General features: G+C 43.1%; 1 protein-coding gene across 1 annotated transcript in view; it reads left to right on the forward strand.

Moving 5' to 3' along the window:
• The window catches only part of LOC137285337 (uncharacterized), a 231844-nt gene that overhangs the window by 126687 nt on the left and 82994 nt on the right, over nt 1-22163 (forward strand). Inside the window, exons 32-34 of the mRNA XM_067817702.1 lie at nt 17219-17332; nt 18611-18853; nt 19176-19314. Coding sequence (XP_067673803.1) covers nt 17219-17332; nt 18611-18853; nt 19176-19314 — 496 coding nt within the window. The remainder of the gene's footprint in view (nt 1-17218; nt 17333-18610; nt 18854-19175; nt 19315-22163) is intronic.

The following is a 22163-nucleotide window of genomic DNA, read 5'->3' on the forward strand; positions in this document are numbered from 1 at the left end:
ATATGCCCTTAGAAATTACAAAAGGGTTTAGTTTCACTGGTGTCTCGTCTACAGTATTGAGAACCAGGAAACGTGGCCAGTTGTCTGTTGAGTTGGATGACCTCTGTTCATTATCATTGTCGAGCTGACGTTTGCTTTTTGTTTTTTGTTTTTTGTTTTGTGAGGATTTGGTAGTCCATGGTAAGATTAGTTTGATCCGGGCTCCCCACCCACCACGGAGTATCACAAGGACAATGCTAATTGCAACTGAGTTTCCTACTTGCAGCACCAAGGATACCTGGAGGATACTCCAGCAGAAAAATAATCCTACCAGATTGGCCCATGAGCCACCGCCTTCTGACACTGGCATCTAGGCATTTTTTTCTCAATTTAAAAAAACACACATGTATCATAGCATATATATATATATATGTATGTGTGTGTGTGTGTGTGTGTGTGTGTGTGTGTGTGTGTGTGTGTGTGTGTGTGTGTGTGTGTGTGTGTGTGTGTGTGTGTGTGTGTGTGTGTGTGTGTGTGTGTGTGTGTGTGTGTGTATGTATGTATATATGTAATTAAATATTGCGTAAGCCAAATAATGATTAAGGAATGAAATTTAGTGCTCAGGTCTCGACATTACCAGCCGATTGGTTGAACCGGACCCATTCAACCACCCGTCTAGGCGAAGTCAGGGCCAAAGTGGTGTATTGAGCAACAGGAACACGGTTACAGGCCCCTATTGTCCTCAACCACCGGGATCCCTTTCTCTGCTAGCACAGGGCTGCAACCCACGACAAACGGGTTGGTCGACCAAATATCCACTCAGGTCCACAATGCTCTCAGCATTACCGAGCACCCACCACGAGGAGGTCGTCGGTCACGGGTGTCTGGTACTCTTGTACCAGTGGTGACAGACTGAGAGTTTATATTGCTTATTGGCAGCCCTAATATCTTCAACCAACGGTTGACTGAGTCTCAGTGTGGTTTTTTTATATTATTATTGTCTAAACCACTGTTCTGTTGGAGTAATTTATTTTAAGTTCAGCTCCTAAGGGCTTGAAAATTTCATTGTTGAGAGAACATACGCTGTAGTATCCATTGGTTAATAGGTGTTTGGTTCCACTAACAAACATCTTATTATTATTTTTGTTGATGTTTGTCCATCGTGGGTAATAGGGATATCGCATAGTGCTATTTTGATTTGTCCAGACGTATTATCAATGGCATGTATAAGTTGAATGGTCTCTGCATTCGTTATATCCAGAAGCGTAATGTATAATATAAATTATATATGATAATAAGAATATAAGTACGTTATATGAAATATAACAACATAAATGCCTCCTACTTCACACACATGAAAATCTTGGTTGATGCAGATGGTTCGTATTTCAGTGCCTGATTCCTGAATATGTGTGAACATTATGGGTTTTCTGTCACGATTGTGAAAATGGTATAAGCATTGTTTAACAACCCGATGCAATTCTAGCAGAATTAATTCAATTTCGCTGTGTGGTGCGCGAAGACTTGATGTGGCTTGACGTTGACAGATGGTAGACGGAATGAACTGAGTAAATCTGTTTTTATATTTCATGTGTACTACCATATCAGACGTATTCTCAAAGAAATAAGCGCACCAATACCTCAGGATAAGGCGTGGGATGCAATAAACAATCCATACGATAGGAGGCATACGAACGAGTTTGTAACGAATTCGGTGTTGATCCGAAGACGGACAGGCATTTACCTGGGCCGAATCACGGATTAGGAATTCCTATCGTTCACGATCAGTCTCTGGCGGAAGCCAGCTACGATGTACTTAAAAAATGGGGTTACAAGTTGTATCACTACTTGTGACGAGTGGGACTTGGCTTTTGACGACAGCAAGGATTAACGCTATGATTACACGATGCCATTTAGAAAGTGGGCAGATGCAACGTATGTCATATTTTTGATTTCACTTTCTTAGTTAAGTACAAATTCGAGTACTTTTTAGGTTGAGTCCCATCTGGAATTCGAACTCGCACCCTCAGAGTCAGGCACCTAATCGCCAGCACACAAAGTTAATCGCCTAGCCCACTCAGGAAGTCGCGGTGGCTGAGCTGGGTGGCTGGGACTCAATTGCAGATGCGCTTCAGTATCATAGGTAATGGAACCGCTTATGACGTGCAGAAACAGTTTGTGGCTAATATTGAGGATAGCATCGATAGCATAGCGATAGCATCGCTGGTAGATCTGCCTGGTGCTATAAAACGATATCTGGACACGTCAAAACGTGTTCGGTGTGGGATTGTACATGGCTTTGAACCAATGAAATAACAGGCTAAAACAATGAAATAATCATCGCCACAGCCGACCAGAAATTGGGTGTAATGCTGATGTAAACATATGTCAGATGGGGGAAACCCCCACATCCCCAGGGGTGAAACGGGCATAGTAGCATCACCACCAGAGCCAAGGGGTCCTGCATACACCTGACTGCAATTCACCCCCACCGTGCAGACAGTCAATCAGCAGCATATCGATAATAAAACAGCGCTGGTTGCCGGAGGTGTCACTGTTGGCTTGTGCCTTATTTGGTTAAAAATTCCCTAGCTGCAACATACACCAGCCCAGCCACGGCGACGATAAATCCCCATAGATTTTGACCAAGCCACGTGGCAGTTTTACTCAATGTGCTGAGCAGCCAAAATGCGATACTTCCCAGGATACCAGACAGGGCTTCTGTGGCCTTACCAGCTAGTTTAGCCAGGGCCTCTCCCAGCGATTTCAAATGTTTTTTTATCCAGTCTCTGACGTCACCACCACTTGGGTGTGTGGTGCCCCCACTGGGTGAACTCCAGTAGCAGATAGTACAATAGTCGATATGATGAAGCCCAATGCCGTCAGAACGCTGGCAATGGTGATACCTTGCTCACGAAACAGTGTTCAGATCCTCTTGGCTAACGTTGTATCCTTGTTCATTATTCTATCAATTGTTTCCCGTATGCGGCTGATCGAGTTCGAAGCTGTTCACGATTCGACGAAGCTGATTCCAATCACGTGCGTCTCTCGTCTTCGAAATTGCGTAGTCGTGCCGTGATACGACGCTTCACATCCTCGTTTGAGTATGCATTTCAAGGCTTCGTCTAGGCCGCACATTTCCCTTATTGGAAATTTAAACCCCGGCAACAGTTTATCCCAGTATTTACTCAATAGTTTTTCAATGTTGTCAGATGCTTCTGTAGCATGCTGTCTTGTGTCACCGAGGAGTTCCCCCACCTGCAAGTCACTTAATTCTGATGATTGAAGATCTGGAATGACCCTAGGAGGGATTTGCTGTCAGCTGTCCGCAGGATCCTTTGGTTTTGCTCCACCGTAATCTGGCATGTTTAATTTTTCATGGATAAATTCATTTCTAAGGCGACTGGCTAGAGCTGGCAAGGCAAGTGGTTTTGTAGTGCGTTTGTTAATGAGGTCAACCTCTGGGTTAACCTTAAGACGTAGAACACCATAAGCATCTAAGGTAAACATTGAATAGTCTCGGCCTAGAGGCTGGTTTCTATCGTTTTTTAATCCGTCGTAATAATTGTCTACTGTTGTTTTCAAAAGTTGGCTGCTCAGTGACGAACTAGTGAACCAATTATCTTCATCGTAATCAACATCAGGAGGAGCAGTAGCCCCAAAATCATCCATCTCAAAATCATCCATAGTTTTAAAATTGTATTATATTAAATATTAATAATATATAATGTCATACGGTAGAAAGCTAAATCCTTTTCAAAGATTAAGAGAGCCACTAGGCGTCAAAGCTGTGCGCAAGTCGGTTACTATTACGAACAACCCCAGCAAGACAGACCAGAACCAAACACTGTTGGTTAGATTCCCAAACTTGTATGAGAATGACATCATAGTACCTGGTACGGCACAATTGGCATTTCACATCAAGTTGGATTCAACCAACTACAAATGCGAACTCGTGAATAATGTTGGTCGTGATATACTAAGAAGAAAAATTACTGGCAGCAAGGTGCTTAGCATAGATGTATATTACTGTTACACAGATCTATGGAAAATTGAGGGAGAACGCAACAACAGCGTGTACCAGGGAATCGTCAGCAGAAAATAAAAAAAGTTACGTATCGGGTACGCCTTCACACCAGATGAGACATCCAAAATACCAAATAGTGAAAAAGCAATTTCCCTGAAGCGTAGGGGAACCGGTTTTGTATCCTGCTTGACTTTGAGTTGCTAACTCGGAACACACCGTTTTACCAAGCCGCATTGGGTGACAGGTTGGAATACGAACTCACGTTCAATGATTACAGCAAAGTCGTGCATACGGCGCATGGTGATGAGGGTAATTACGAATTTGAAATCATCTCATTAGAGTTCAACTTGGTGACTAGTCTGGATCTTGCCAGGCAGATTCGAAATCAGTACTCTTGAAAAATGACCATTCTATATAATAGGATACTGCGACACAGAATGACAGTACGTGACAAGAGTGACACGGTATGGAATATCAACATGAACGTGCCAGCGCGATCGATGAAACGTATTTTGATCACACCTGTGGATGAATACGGTCCATTCGAAAGAGACAGCGAGAAATGTTTCAACCTAGAAATCTCCAAAGTAGAAGTGACCATAGAGGGAGTGCCTAATCAGTCACTTAGCCATGGAATGAGAGTGCACCAGTAATAGGAAGAAATAATGAAACTGCCATCGATCAAACAAAACTCAATAGTCGACAATGTGGCCAGTGACCTGGATCTATACTCAGTGAATATCAGTGGTTATTTAACCAGAAAGTATGTGTTGTGGTTGAATATGAGATCGACGGATGATAACACTCTACACAGTAGTGGGTATAGCATCGCATAAGCGAGGGCATAACCATTCAGATAACGAAGAAGGCACAAAGAGCTGGTTAATTGAAATTATATTTATGTGTAATAACTGATACACAACTTAATATGGACAGTGGGAGATTCGTGCAACACTCCCCAATAACTATAGGGGTCTGCAGTCGGCCGGGTCCACTGGGGGCTATGGGGGTCTCCCCCATGATCCACACTGCGCTATAATATGTGGACAGACCGGTTGTGGTAAGATTGTTTTCATACCGGATTTGTTGGAGGGATATTATAAGGAAGTATTTGATAAAATCATTATCTTGTGCCCTACTATAAACATGAACAAGACTTACAAGGAAAGAGCTTGGGTAATGACGGGTACACGACTACAAGAGTATTTAACATTGTTTCACAACCAATTTAAAGGAAAACAGACGATGACTGCAGCGCTAACAGAGAGATAACAAAAAAGAGAGACATGCTATCATACCTGGCCTTCTGTGGCTGGCACGCAAATCACAGCATCTGGATGCTGACACAAAAATTCAAATTGAAAGATTTGAGGGAGCAGACACGATGGGTGTTATTATTTCTACGTCTACAACTGTCAGTGTGTACTTGTAGGTTTTACCTCTGACCGTACCGTATGGGTCCAACCCATATTGCTTTGAACACGTTTTTCTGAATACCTCGAAAACATCAGCCAGCAACAATACATCTTTTTTCAAATATAAATTGTGGTAATCACCTAGATTCTTACAGCCTAGTTTTTCCCATACATTGTTCGCGTGTTCATAATCATCTTGTGAGACAGACACGTCTCTCAGCTTGCTATAGGAGCGATCAATAGGAGGTAACTCTGTCTCATTAAACTTAGACCAGTCATCCATACATTCATATGGGTAAATACCCTTATGTAGCAGCAAGGCTCTTATTTTCTCTTCTGTGTATCGATTAGTTATAGCCAAGTCATCTGGGTTATTTGCCTTGAAACTGTCCAGAGACGACAATAGAAACTGAGCACTATCTATGAATCTCAACCATTTAACAAAAAGGATATATATCTCTCCATATTGTTTGGGATACAGGATATATTGCCTTCTACCTTTGAAATAGCTTGCATACTCAAGTGTGAATCATACCCATGTAGATTGTGAAACACCACTGGGATATGAAAAAGTTTAGGGTTTATGCGTGACTTCAAGTTACACTCATTGTGAGCCACACCTCTATATTTGCCAGTAATGTGACAGTGGTCTCTACCGGAATCACCATTCAGAGGTTTATGACACACATGGCAATGCGTGCTTTTGTTGTGGGTTTGCTGATCTGCTTGCGTCATATGCATTGGTGTTATGTTGTGCAATTTCTTCCTGATCTCGTTCTCCTCATGCTGTAAAGCCTTTAAAATGTTTTCAACTGTGTCTGGCCCTATATAAATGATGGGAGAGTTAATTTGACCATCACAACGAACGACCACATACCCAAACCCACACGCCAATGTCTTTGATTTTTCTGAGTGTAACTTTGATTAGGGGATTGGATCACTGTATACATTGGTTTAATAATAGCTTCGAAGTTAGTGTTGCTAATGTATGGTACTGGCATCTGACTTTTTTGATTGATTAATTTCAAGATATTGTTTTTGTTTGGCATATCTACCCTTATGGCTGTCTTTCCTACACCTTGGCAATCATCTTTGTGTGAATCGAGCAGATCAACTCTAGAAAACCCATGAAGGCACCTTTCACAATAGTGTCTCTTGCCCTTATACTTTGATCGTACAACAGTCTATGAAAATTCTTAATCCAAGTGTAGTGATATTTTTCACCATGTTGTATCATAAATATACATATGGAAATTAATTAAGCAACACCAAATTCAAAGACACATAAAAACTTAACAAAGTTTAACGAAGTAATTTTGATGATTGATTATTCAATTTTGATGTATTGACATACAGCATGAGCTTTTCATGGGTTGATATGACGCGCGTGAAGCTTGCACAGCGCACGTGCATTGCTTTAACCTCAACTTTCGAAAAATGCACTTTTTCCCTGGGGTGTTTACAAGCGCAGGTTGTCGATTGCATTCGGTTTTTCATTCATTTCAATGTCATGGCACGTAGGAAATTATCAGAGGCCACTCGTTGGCAAATAATCGGCATGAGGAATGCTGGTATGTCTCTAAGACAAATCGGGACTCAAATCGGACGACATCATTCCATAATTTCAAAACTTTTGAAAAAATACCGGGCCACTAATGAAGTTAAAGACCTGCCTAGACCAGGAAGACCCAGGAAGACCACAGTCCGGGAGGACAGAGCTTTACTGAGACTTGTACGGCGCAGGTCCTTCGACTCGAGCTCTCGGTTGAGACAGGAGTGGCTTCCAGGGAGACCCATCTCGAACAGGACTTTTCGGAATCGTCTGAAAGCTGCAGGATACCGGGCAAGGAGGCCAATCAAGCGACCCAGACTGTCTCCAGCCCATAAGGCAGCCCGACTGGCCTGGTGTAATGACCGTTTGCACTGGAACATTGCCTCTTGGAGGAAGGTCCATTTCTCAGATGAGAGCCGGTTCTTGCTGCACATGGTGGACGGTCGTACTCGGGTCTGGAGGCAGAGGAACACAGCAATGGCTCCACGGAACATCCAGGAGACTGTGGCCTTTGGGGGAGGTTCCGTTATGGTATGGGGGTGCATTTCCATGAACTGCAAGTTGGATATCATTACCATCCGTGGCAACCTTAACGGTGTTCGTTACCAACAGGAGGTTCTTGACAGGGCTGTGGTACCTCATTTTGAGAACCATCCTCTGGCAACGAGACCCATATTTATGGACGACAATGCTAGACCTCACAGGGCGCATGCTGTAAATGATTTTTTGCGGCAAAATGCAATTGACAGAATTCCATGGCCTGCCATGAGCCCTGACCTCAACCCCATTGAACATTTGTGGGACTTTATTGGCCGTCGTGTGAGGCAGAGAGACCCACCAGTCCATAATCTCAACGAATTGACGGCTGCCCTGCATGAGGAGTGGAACAGGATCCCCCAGAATCAGATCCGGAGACTCATCCAAGGAATGAGGAGGCGTCTGGAATCGGTGGTGCGTGCGCAGGGAGGACACACTAGATATTGATGAAAGTCGGTGTGCAGACTCTCAGATGACTGTTCTTTCTTTCCATGTGACATTTGTGTTAATACACCTGACAACAACGTCTGTGGATGAATAGTAAATTGTGTCCATTTTTTTCATGAATTTAAGACAGTTTTAAGAATTTGGATTTCGTTGCAATAAAGCAAAGTCTTGATACTTTTTCCCTTTAAGTTGTTTGTCAGAGATCGTCTGTTGAATAAAAAAGTGTCAAACTATATCAACCCGGCATATTTTGATTGTCAGAACACTTCAAAGTTGCTCCAATAGAAAAAATTGGGGTGTTGCTTGATTAATTTCCAGGTGTATATATAGATTGTTCGACATCCATCCTTATACAATAAAGGACTATTACTGTGCACTATTACATTTTTACCTTCATGTCCAAAAACATTTATAGGTAAGTCTGGATTCTGTTTTTCTATTTTATTAATCTGAGAGATGGGGTGGGTTCATCTATACCTTCCCAATTTATCCCATCATCTTCCCGATATCTGGAAAGTCTGTCAGAAAGTATTTCAGCTGGAAATTAAGCAGATCTTATTGCTATCCTAATACAATTGTTACCACGGTTTTTAACGTTAACCATTGCATGTTTATCCTTAAAATGTTTAGTGAGGGTGAAGTATGATCCCCCCTCAATTGTACATAGTTTTGCTATATCCAGGTAAATCATATCAGTGTAACATTCTAGTGTTTCTTGAATTTTCCCAAATGATCTGTCTATAGAAGAGTTGATAATATCTGGTTGCATTGTAACTGCTTGATTACCTCTGAAGTAAACAATGGTCTGGTCTGTTGCTTCATTCGCCTGTTGTTTCTCTACTGGCATCTTTAATGTGATTTGAAATTTAATACCTCTTAAATCTTTCACTTCTTCATTTACTTTATCAAATACCAATTGTTTTATATCTTCAACGTCTATGTTTCTTTGAACTTCCATCTTCCAACCTCTCAAATATTTTCCCATAGCACGCTCAGTAGGCGTGAATTGTAATTCTGTAGGGGCTTGTTCCATTAGTAATTAGTATACCCTCACATTCTGCAGTCACATGCTTGCTCTTTCAAATTTTTCACAGTAGGATTTGTTTTTATACTTTAACCCTAATAAATATAGTAGCTCAGGTTTCCTCATATGAGAATACCGCCACATGCCAAGTTCACATGCTTGCTTTTTCAACTCATGCATTGTAGTCTTTTTATAGGGTTCATACTATATGTGAATCATTTCTCTAATTGCTTGTCACTTTACCGGTCATGTGAGGTCACAACCAACTCTCAGCCGGCGCAGACTGTATTGACGTCGTCTGCACTGTGTGACCCAGCTCTCAGCCGGTATCGATCGATTCACATTTAAACATTTGTTTAGTCTATGGAATAGGCCAGTCCACAGCGGGGTGACTTGCAGTCGACTGTCCACCGTGGGCTTGTTTGAAGGAAGTCGGGCAGTGCCTTTTTATTTTGGAGTTTTTGAAAAGGGGTCTAGATCCGTGTTATTGAGTAATTATATGGATTATTACTGTGTGTGGTCCAGAACCGCTATTACTAATACTACTCCAAATTTACAAATATGTCTGTGACTTAAATTACAGTATTGTAAATTAGTTCCGGAGGCATTGCAGTTGTGCAACAGATATCGACTATTCCCACTTAGACCTGTTTGTAACCCAATTCAACCATCGGGTGACAATGTTCATGTTGTCAGTGCCAGGTCCACTAGCATGGGCTGTCAACACCACAGCCATCTCCTGAGCAGGACGGAACACTTACATGTTCCCTCCACTGAACCTGCTACCGCAAGTGTGAGGGTCCTGCAACTGACTTTGGTCACGCCTTACTGACCAGCGAGATCGTCATTTCCAGACATCAACGAGCAGCACGATGAGTCAACACTACGACTTCCAGAATGGCAGAACCTACTCGTTCACTCTCACACGAAAAAACGGAAAGTCAGCCCAGCAGTGTTCCAGCTACATTTATATTACGTACTGCTTGCAAAGGAGAAGGTACTCCACCAGACCACTCAAGGCAGTGACACTGGCCCTACGTCAATCTATATGTAACCTGCGTGACATCTCGTAGAGAAGTTTTGACCAGTATGCTCATCTTAGGAGTGCAGCCAGAAAAGCGGACTACCTGTGTCGTCTAGGTCTACTGGACCTCAACGTAGTGTTGCAGCATCTCAACATTAATGTCTATGAGCTGCTGACACAGACTACGTGCTAAGGATGCCCTTCCTCCTCGCCCTAGCAACTGTGGCCAGGATGCCAGAAATCCATGCCCCTGACTTCGACCAAACAAAGAGTGTGCTGCATTCCATCTAGGCCTTAGATGGGATTTCACTTACTATAAGCCAGCTGGCAGGGCAACCAGATCCAGGTCCTCTTCAGACATCCTGGGTTAAGACGACATACAGGACTTGTCCTTGTTTCCAGTCAGAGAGCTAAGAATCTACCTGCTGGGAGTAGAAATACGTTCAGTCGTCCTTTCATCCCTCGTTGTCCCACCACCACTGCCACTGCTGGAGTCTCACGGAAGTTAGAGCACTGGCGGTGTGTGTGTGTGTGGAGGGTAGTTGGGGGAGGGAGGGGAGGGCATGCTTCCCGGGAGAATGACTACTATTACGTGAGTGCCTTTCAGTGAGAAAACAGAGAGGTAATCTGAGGACGAATGATTGTACGTTTGCTTCAAGGGATATACAAGTAACTGTTCGGAACAGAAAGAGAAAGTAAATGAGCATGGATCAGGATAAACACAAAATACATTATTGAGATCTACTTTCATGGCCCTCCTTTCACAAAGCAGCCTTTACTAACGTTAACATTAACTCCCATTCTTTAACATTACATTACCTTATTCTTTAACATTACCTTAGACTGTAACAATGTTAAAGAATGGGAGTTGAGGTACATAAACTTAGTATAGGCTGTTTTGTGAAAGGAGCCCTGGACCACACCTGTACATACACTGACGTTCGGTATATACACATGCTTCCCTGGAACACGCCTGCACTCCCACTGGCGTTCTGTATTGAGACATACTTTCCTGGGCCACATATGTACACTGGCGTTCTGTATTGAGACATACTTTCCTGGGCCTCATATGTACACTGACGTTCTGTATTGAGACATACTTTCCTGGGCCACATATGTACACTGGCGTTCTGTATTGAGACATACTTTCCCGGGCCACATATGTACACTGGCGTTCTGTATTGAGACATACTTTCCTGGGCCACATATGTACACTGGCGTTCTGTATTGAGACATACTTTCCTGGGCCACATATGTACACTGACGTTCTGTATTGAGACATACTTTCCTGGGCCACATATGTACACTGACGTTCTGTATTGAGACATACTTTCCTGGGCCACATATGTACACTGACGTTCTGTATTGAGACATACTTTCCTGGGCCACATATGTACACTGGCGTTCTGTATTGAGACATACTTTCCTGGGCCACATATGTACACTGGCGTTCTGTATTGAGACATACTTTCCTGGGCCACATATGTACACTGGCGTTCTGTATTGAGACATACTTTCCTGGGCCTCATATGTACACTGGCGTTCTGTATTGAGACATACTTTCCTGGGCCACATATGTACACTGACGTTCTGTATTGAGACATACTTTCCTGGGCCACATGTGTACACTGGCGTTCTGTATTGAGACATACTTTCCTGGGCCACATATGTACACTGGCGTTCTGTATTGAGACATACTTTCCTGGGCCTCATATGTACACTGGCGTTCTGTATTGAGACATACTTTCCTGGGCCACATATGTACACTGGCGTTCTGTATTGAGACATACTTTCCTGGGCCTCATATGTACACTGGCGTTCTGTATTGAGACATACTTTCCTGGGCCACATATGTACACTGGCGTTCTGTATTGAGACATACTTTCCTGGGCCTCATATGTACACTGGCGTTCTGTATTGAGACATACTTTCCTGGGCCACATATGTACACTGACGTTCTGTATTGAGACATACTTTCCTGGGCCACATATGTACACTGGCGTTCTGTATTGAGACATACTTTCCTGGGCCACATATGTACACTGACGTTCTGTATTGAGACATACATTCCTGGGCCACATATGTACACTGACGTTCTGTATTGAGACATACTTTCCTGGGCCACATATGTACACTGACGTTCTGTATTGAGACATACTTTCCCGGGCCACATATGTACACTGGCGTTCTGTATTGAGACATACTTTCCTGGGCCTCATATGTACACTGGCGTTCTGTATTGAGACATACTTTCCTGGGCCACATATGTACACTGACGTTCTGTATTGAGACATACTTTCCTGGGCCACATATGTACACTGACGTTCTGTATTGAGACATACTTTCCTCGGCCACATGTGTACACTGGCGTTCTGTATTGAGACATACTTTCCCGGGCCACATATGTACACTGGCGTTCTGTATTGAGACATACTTTCCCGGGCCACATATGTACACTGGCGTTCTGTATTGAGACATACTTTCCCGGGCCACATATGTACACTGGCGTTCTGTATTGAGACATACTTTCCTGGGCCTCATATGTACACTGACGTTCTGTATTGAGACATACTTTCCTGGGCCACATATGTACACTGGCGTTCTGTATTGAGACATACTTTCCTGGGCCACATGTGTACACTGGCGTTCTGTATTGAGACATACTTTCCTGGGCCACATATGTACACTGGCGTTCTGTATTGAGACATACTTTCCCGGGCCACATATGTACACTGGCGTTCTGTATTGAGACATACTTTCCCGGGCCACATATGTACACTGACGTTCTGTATTGAGACATACTTTCCTGGGCCACATATGTACACTGACGTTCTGTATTGAGACATACTTTCCTGGGCCACATATGTACACTGACGTTCTGTATTGAGACATACTTTCCTGGGCCACATCTGTACACTGACGTTCTGTATTGAGACATACTTTCCTGGGCCACATGTGTACACTGGCGTTCTGTATTGAGACATACTTTCCTGGGCCACATATGTACACTGGCGTTCTGTATTGAGACATACTTTCCTGGGCCACATGTGTACACTGACGTTCTGTATTGAGACATACTTTCCCGGGCCACATATGTACACTGGCGTTCTGTATTGAGACATACTTTCCTGGGCCACATATGTACACTGCCGTTCTGTATTGAGACATACTTTCCTGGGCCTCATATGTACACTGCCGTTCTGTATTGAGACATACTTTCCTGGGCCTCATATGTACACTGGCGTTCTGTATTGAGACATACTTTCCTGGGCCACATATGTACACTGACGTTCTGTATTGAGACATACTTTCCTGGGCCACATATGTACACTGGCGTTCTGTATTGAGACATACTTTCCTGGGCCACATATGTACACTGGCGTTCTGTATTGAGACATACTTTCCTGGGCCTCATATGTACACTGGCGTTCTGTATTGAGACATACTTTCCTGGGCCACATATGTACACTGGCGTTCTGTATTGAGACATACTTTCCTGGGCCACATATGTACACTGGCGTTCTGTATTGAGACATACTTTCCTGGGCCACATATGTACACTGGCGTTCTGTATTGAGACATACTTTCCTGGGCCTCATATGTACACTGGCGTTCTGTATTGAGACATACTTTCCTGGGCCACATATGTACACTGGCGTTCTGTATTGAGACATACTTTCCTGGGCCACATATGTACACTGGCGTTCTGTATTGAGACATACTTTCCTGGGCCACATATGTACACTGGCGTTCTGTATTGAGACATACTTTCATGGGCCACATATGTACACTGGCGTTCTGTATTGAGACATACTTTCCTGGGCCACATGTGTACACTGACGTTCTGTATTGAGACATACTTTCCTGGGCCACATATGTACACTGGCGTTCTGTATTGAGACATACTTTCCTGGGCCACATATGTACACTGGCGTTCTGTATTGAGACATACTTTCCTGGGCCTCATATGTACACTGACGTTCTGTATTGAGACATACTTTCCTGGGCCACATATGTACACTGGCGTTCTGTATTGAGACATACTTTCCTGGGCCACATATGTACACTGGCGTTCTGTATTGAGACATACTTTCCTGGGCCTCATATGTACACTGGCGTTCTGTATTGAGACATACTTTCCTGGGCCTCATATGTACACTGGCGTTCTGTATTGAGACATACTTTCCTGGGCCTCATATGTACACTGACGTTCTGTATTGAGACATACTTTCCTGGGCCACTTATGTACACTGACGTTCTGTATTGAGACATACTTTCCTGGGCCACATATGTACACTGACGTTCTGTATTGAGACATACTTTCCTGGGCCACTTATGTACACTGACGTTCTGTATTGAGACATACTTTCCTGGGCCTCATATGTACACTGGCGTTCTGTATTGAGACATACTTTCCTGGGCCACATATGTACACTGACGTTCTGTATTGAGACATACTTTCCTGGGCCACTTATGTACACTGACGTTCTGTATTGAGACGTACTTTCCTTGGCCACATATGTACACTGACGTTCTGTATTGAGACATACTTTCCTGGGCCACATGTGTACACTGACGTTCTGTATTGAGACATACTTTCCTGGGCCACATGTGTACACTGACGTTCTGTATTGAGACATACTTTCCTGGGCCACATATGTACACTGACGTTCTGTATTGAGACATACTTTCCTGGGCCACATATGTACACTGACGTTCTGTATTGAGACATACTTTCCTGGGCCACATATGTACACTGACGTTCTGTATTGAGACATACTTTCCTGGGCCACTTATGTACACTGACGTTCTATATTGAGACATACTTTCCTTGGCCACATATGTACACTGACGTTCTGTATTGAGACATACTTTCCTGGGCCACATGTGTACACTGACGTTCTGTATTGAGACATACTTTCCTGGGCCACTTATGTACACTGACGTTCTGTATTGAGACGTACTTTCCTTGGCCACATATGTACACTGACGTTCTGTATTGAGACATACTTTCCTGGGCCACATGTGTACACTGACGTTCTGTATTGAGACATACTTTCCTGGGCCACATGTGTACACTGACGTTCTGTATTGAGACATACTTTCCTGGGCCACATATGTACACTGACGTTCTGTATTGAGACATACTTTCCTGGGCCACTTATGTACACTGACGTTCTGTATTGAGACATACTTTCCTTGGCCACATATGTACACTGGCGTTCTGTATTGAGACATACTTTCCTGGGCCACATGTGTACACTGACGTTCTGTATTGAGACATACTTTCCTGGGCCACTTATGTACACTGACGTTCTGTATTGAGACATACTTTCCTTGGCCACATATGTACACTGACGTTCTGTATTGAGACATACTTTCCTGGGCCACATGTGTACACTGACGTTCTGTATTGAGACATACTTTCCTGGGCCTCATATGTACACTGACGTTCTGTATTGAGACATACTTTCCTGGGCCACATATGTACACTGACGTTCTGTATTGAGACATACTTTCCTGGGCCACATGTGTACACTGGCGTTCTGTATTGAGACATACTTTCCTGGGCCTCATATGTACACTGACGTTCTGTATTGAGACATACTTTCCTGGGCCTCATATGTACACTGACGTTCTGTATTGAGACATACTTTCCTGGGCCTCATATGTACACTGGCGTTCTGTATTGAGACATACTTTCCTGGGCCACATGTGTACACTGACGTTCTGTATTGAGACATACTTTCCTGGGCCTCATATGTACACTGGCGTTCTGTATTGAGACATACTTTCCTGGGCCTCATATGTACACTGACGTTCTGTATTGAGACATACTTTCCTGGGCCACATGTGTACACTGACGTTCTGTATTGAGACATACTTTCCTGGGCCACATGTGTACACTGACGTTCTGTATTGAGACATACTTTCCTGGGCCACATATGTACACTGACGTTCTGTATTGAGACATACTTTCCTGGGCCACTTATGTACACTGACGTTCTGTATTGAGACATACTTTCCTTGGCCACATATGTACACTGGCGTTCTGTATTGAGACATACTTTCCTGGGCCACATGTGTACACTGACGTTCTGTATTGAGACATACTTTCCTGGGCCACTTATGTACACTGACGTTCTGTATTGAGACATACTTTCCTTGGCCACATATGTACACTGACGTTCTGTATTGAGACATACTTTCCTGGGCCACATGTGTACACTGACGTTCTGTATTGAGACATACTTTCCTGGGCCTCATATGTACACTGACGTTCTGTATTGAGACATACTTTCCTGGGCCACATATGTACACTGACGTTCTGTATTGAGACATACTTTCCTGGGCCACATGTGTACACTGGCGTTCTGTATTGAGACATACTTTCCTGGGCCTCATATGTACACTGGCGTTCTGTATTGAGACATACTTTCCTGGGCCTCATATGTACACTGGCGTTCTGTATTGAGACATACTTTCCTGGGCCACATATGTACACTGACGTTCTGTATTGAGACATACTTTCCTGGGCCACATGTGTACACTGGCGTTCTGTATTGAGACATACTTTCCTGGGCCTCATATGTACACTGGCGTTCTGTATTGAGACATACTTTCCTGGGCGACATGTGTACACTGACGTTCTGTATTGAGACATACTTTCCTGGGCCTCATATGTACACTGACGTTCTGTATTGAGACATACTTTCCTGGGCCTCATATGTACACTGACGTTCTGTATTGAGACATACTTTCCTGGGCCACATGTGTACACTGACGTTCTGTATTGAGACATACTTTCCTGGGCCTCATATGTACACTGGTGTTCTGTATTGAGACATACTTTCCTGGGCCTCATATGTACACTGGCGTTCTGTATTGAGACATACTTTCCTGGGCCTCATATGTACACTGGCGTTCTGTATTGAGACATACTTTCCTGGGCCACATATGTACACTGGCGTTCTGTATTGAGACATACTTTCCTGGGCCACATGTGTACACTGACGTTCTGTATTGAGACATACTTTCCTGGGCCACATATGTACACTGGCGTTCTGTATTGAGACATACTTTCCTGGGCCACATATGTACACTGACGTTCTGTATTGAGACATACTTTCCCGGGCCACATATGTACACTGGCGTTCTGTATTGAGACATACTTCCCTGGAACAAGTCTCCTCTCATGATTGTGTATTTTCAGGCTATACCGGGGACAAGTGTGAGACTGAGATCGACTACTGCATGTCTATCCCCTGTCTGAATGGCGCCACCTGTAAACCCAAACTTGGGGGATTCGACTGCCAGTGTACTGCTGGTAGGTGATCAGTATACAATAGCTATGGTACATGTATCTATATTTATGCACGCAGTGTCGCCATGGTAGGTTACCAGTATACAATAGCTATGGTACATGTATCTATATTTATGCACGCAGTGTCGCCATGGTAGGTGATCAGTATACAATAGCTATGGTACATGTATCTATATTTATGCATGCAGTGTCGCCATGGTAGGTGATCAGTATACAATAGCTATGGTACATGTATCTATATTTATGCATGCAGTGTCGCCATGGTAGGTGATCAGTATACAATAGCTATGGTACATGTATCTATATTTATGCATGCAGTGTCGCCATGGTAGGTGATCAGTATACAATAGCTATGGTACATGTATCTATATTTATGCACGCAGTGTCGCCATGGTAGGTTACCAGTATACAATAGCTATGGTACATGTATCTATATTTATGCACGCAGTGTCGCCATGGTAGGTGATCAGTATACAATAGCTATGGTACATGTATCTATATTTATGCATGCAGTGTCGCCATGGTAGGTGATCAGTATACAATAGCTATGGTACATGTATCTATATTTATGCATGCAGTGTCGCCATGGTAGGTGATCAGTATACAATAGCTATGGTACATGTATCTATATTTATGCATGCAGTGTCGCCATGGTAGGTGATCAGTATACAATAGCTATGGTACATGTATCTATATTTATGCATGCAGTGTCGCCATGGTAGGTGATCAGTATACAATAGCTATGGTACATGTATCTATATTTATGCATGCAGTGTCGCCATGGTAGGTGATCAGTATACAATAGCTATGGTACATGTATCTATATTTATGCATGCAGTGTCGCCATGGTAGGTGATCAGTATACAATAGCTATGGTACATGTATCTATATTTATGCATGCAGTGTCGCCGTGGTAGGTGATCAGTATTCAGTAGTTACAGGACACACATCTATATTGATGTATGCAGCATCGGCATGGCTGTTTTATTGTCTGGAATAGTTTTTACTGAAGATGTTATATTAGCTAGCGTGTAAGATGCAAAATCTCACATTCTCACATTGATGGAGTACAAACTCCAATTAATCATGCACCGTTCCATAGTCACAGCACGGCGATTAGACTGTAAGGTTATTGTCAGTAACACATTTATTGAAGTGCCACAACGTCAACCTGTAACATGCAGTGACAGTGAACAGAAACAACTACATTTGTATATCACAGATATATGGTAACTTCAAACTGACATTCATTTAACCATATAATGAATATATGTATTCCAGCCAGGGAATGCAAGATGAACCAGACAGATGACTACAATCCAGGAGCAAAATTCATAGGAAGTTTGCCCACTTCCTCAGAGTCACGCTGCTTCAATGAATGCATCAGTAACTCATCCTGTGTCGCCATGGCTCTTTTCACCGACAACAACTTGTGTATCTTTCTCAATGAAGAACAGGCTGGAAATAAAAGTTTAGAAGGTCCAACCGAACGTTACTATGAGAAAAAGTGCAAAACGAAACCATGTATGTATCAAATATATGTTCACGTATACCTTGTCTGCTTTGATTATGCATAATGCAAGTGTAACACAACAATACAAGTGGTAGACGTACTTTTGCCAGATATTTCGTGTCATAATATGCTAAGACACAGCCATACGACAACAGCTAGTACACACAGGCATACGGCAACAGATAGTACACACAGACATATGACAACAGGTAGTACACACTACAGGTAGTGCACACAACCATACAACAACAGGTAGTACACACAGTCATATGACAGCTCGAGTTATGAATAATATGGAAGTGGTTTAATCGTGAGTACAATTTTATTTATCAGACTTCAGCGGCAAGTACTGCCAGACGGATCTCGGAGATGACTGCACATCCAATAACTGCAGTGACTACAGCGTATGCCGGGATCTGATTGGTGGACACAAGTGTGTGTGTCCCTCTGGCGGCCAGTACACACAACCACGGTAGGTCACTTGTACCATCAGGACTGTGTGTGTACGTTACGAGTTGACCAATTACAATGAAGCTCGAGTTGGCTACGTCACAAGAGATTAGTTTCACTTCAATACACACACCGCAAGCACATGCACGTGCACATTAACCCATTCTTTGCATGTATAGTTAGACAAGTAAGAATGGAATATGTGCAATAATCACTTGTCACCCCCAACCTTAAGGGTTACTACTTTGACCATTGTTCTTGTGTCCTCTTTTAATAACTATCGAGCGACAGTTATAAACACACCCACAATGAAAAGGCATCAATCATTTTTGAAACATAAGGGAGAAGTAAAAATGATGTACTGAATATTTGAAATGAATGTTCAAGACGTGAATAGGTACAGTTGTTTGATTTCAAATCCACTTCACACTTCCGGAAACTGAAACAGTTGTAAAAATACATTTGCTATAACGCAGCAAGGAAATCCTGACAATGAAAATGCACGTGCACTTCGTGGAAATCACTATGTTGCTAGTGTATAGAGAGTTCAGTAGCCAGTGTTTTAAAAACATACCGCGACTGAATCTACAACAACATGCACTCCGACTGGTACTCATTGAAGCCGATGTTTAACAAAATGTTATTACTAGGCGCCTTTATGTCATCCAGTCCACCATTATCCATCTTATCAGTCATCACCAGATCACTGGGAGCGTTGCCGACCATCCTCGACCAGGACGGCTCCCTGTTACGATGGTCATACAAGATCGACAAAAATCTGTTTTTCTTAGAGCGATAACAACAACAGCAGCAGCAGCAACAACAACGATTGATAGCCCTGGAAGAAGGATAGACCCATCGACAAGCCTTTGACTTTGTGGTTTAAATGTCAGTCTTTTGGACATATCTCTTCTAAGTGTAGGAGCACCCATCATTTTGTGCTAAATGTGGAGGGAGGCACAAGTATGAAGAGTGCACTGAAAGGTCCCTTAAATGTAAAAACTGATGAGGCTCACTCTGCTGTCCACAGAGGTAATAAGTAAGAGGAAAAACGTTCCTATTCTCAGGCTGTCCATCAGGTGTGTGGAGATTCTGATGTTGTTAAGGACCCACACGTTCATGCCACACCACCAGAAGCTCAACCACTGTCTCCAATTGTTCCCATTCCTGTTGAGGTATCTCGTCCTGTCATGGTGACTGCAACTATGCAGATTGACACCCAAGAGGTTGAATGTCAGACTGATTCTCTCACTGCATGAAACTTCTTGTACACCTCTTTTCAACAATGTCTCTCCTGCTGATTTTCTCAATTTTGTTATTTGCATAGTTGCCAGCCTGGGAACCAGTCGTGCATTCAAACAGGATGGTGTACAGACGATAGCATCAGCTGCACATTCTCTACTGTGTTTAAAGTTGTCACCTGATGATGTGACGAGCATGCTTAAGGGTAAAAAATGGAAGTCATAATACTTATTTATGGCTCTCTTAATCCTTCAGTGGAATGCTAGATCTATTAATGCGAATGGTCCAGGCTTTAACGTTTCTGTTAACAGTCTTGATCACATGCCACATGCTATATGCCTTCAAGAGACACTTTTGAATCCTACTCATCGATTCCATTGGGAAGGGTATGTCTGTTTACGTAAAGATTGTCAGTTTGGGGTTTAGAGGCGATTGTGCTATATTCATAAAGGATTCGTTGTCCTTTAGTGAAATTAGATTGCCACAGTCCGAAATTGAAGCAAATGCAGTCACTATCCATTTGAAGACTATGCGATCGGCCTCGATATTCTCAACCAAGGTTTTGCTTCCAGTGATGATGATGATTCTCTTTTGAATGTCTCTAATAATCTTAAAGTATTGTGTGGTGATTTTAATAGTCATAATCCGTTGTAGGGAGGCAAAACATTGAGACACTCCTTGATGAACAGAATCCTTTCCTTTTGGATGATGGTTCTCTGACCCAGAATGGCTTGGCTTCTGCTTCATTTTCAGCCCTGGATTTGACCATTGTCAGTACAGAGCTTACAAACAGCTCATGATACTCGGGAGGGGGCCAAGCAAATGGTTGAAAAGTCAGCTTTATCATGTGATTTAATGAAATTTCGACCGCTTCTGCTTTCCTCAAACGAATTGTTACTGAAGCCAAGGGTTTGTCTTGGTCTAAGAACACAAGTTCCATCAACAGAAATACACCTCTTTCTCATTTGCGGAGAAAAGTGAAAAATATTTCTGGTAGTTCATGTTCTACCTGTGCAATTTCATCTATTGGTAAAGACGCACCAGAAACATCAAATATTGACAAAAGTAATGCACTGGCTGAGTCCTGTCAGAAGGTATCTAGTACAGACAACTTTAATTCGAACTTCCGAATCATTAAGGGGTCACTTGAATCAGAGTATTCAGATTTCTTACATTGTTCAACACATCATATCGCTGACAACAACGCCAGGAATTAAGGAACGACATTTTGTGACGGCGCAGGTGATGATTCATTGTGTAATGATGCCTGTGAAACAATGCTTTTACTTTTTAATCACATTTGGTTTGAAAGCAAACTTCCCATCTCTTAGAAAAACCTTAAGGCAATTGTAGTTCCGATTCCTAAGCCAGGTAAAGATCTCAAGCCACCTCCTACATGCCTATTGCTCTTACCACCAACATGTGTAGGCACCCGTGGCGAGCCACCTCCTCGTGGTGGGTGCTGGATAATGACAAGAGCTCGCCGACACCCCCGTAGTGGACCCGGGGGGATATTTGGTCCACCAACCCGTTTGCCGTGGGTTGCGGCCCGTGTCGGCGGAGGAGGGGATCCTGGTGGTTGAGGGCAATAGGGGCCGCCCAGATTGTATCACCTATTGCAGCACGGCT

This window comes from Haliotis asinina, chromosome 5 (genome assembly GCF_037392515.1).
Source record: "Haliotis asinina isolate JCU_RB_2024 chromosome 5, JCU_Hal_asi_v2, whole genome shotgun sequence".
NCBI classification, from domain to species: Eukaryota; Metazoa; Mollusca; class Gastropoda; order Lepetellida; family Haliotidae; genus Haliotis; species Haliotis asinina.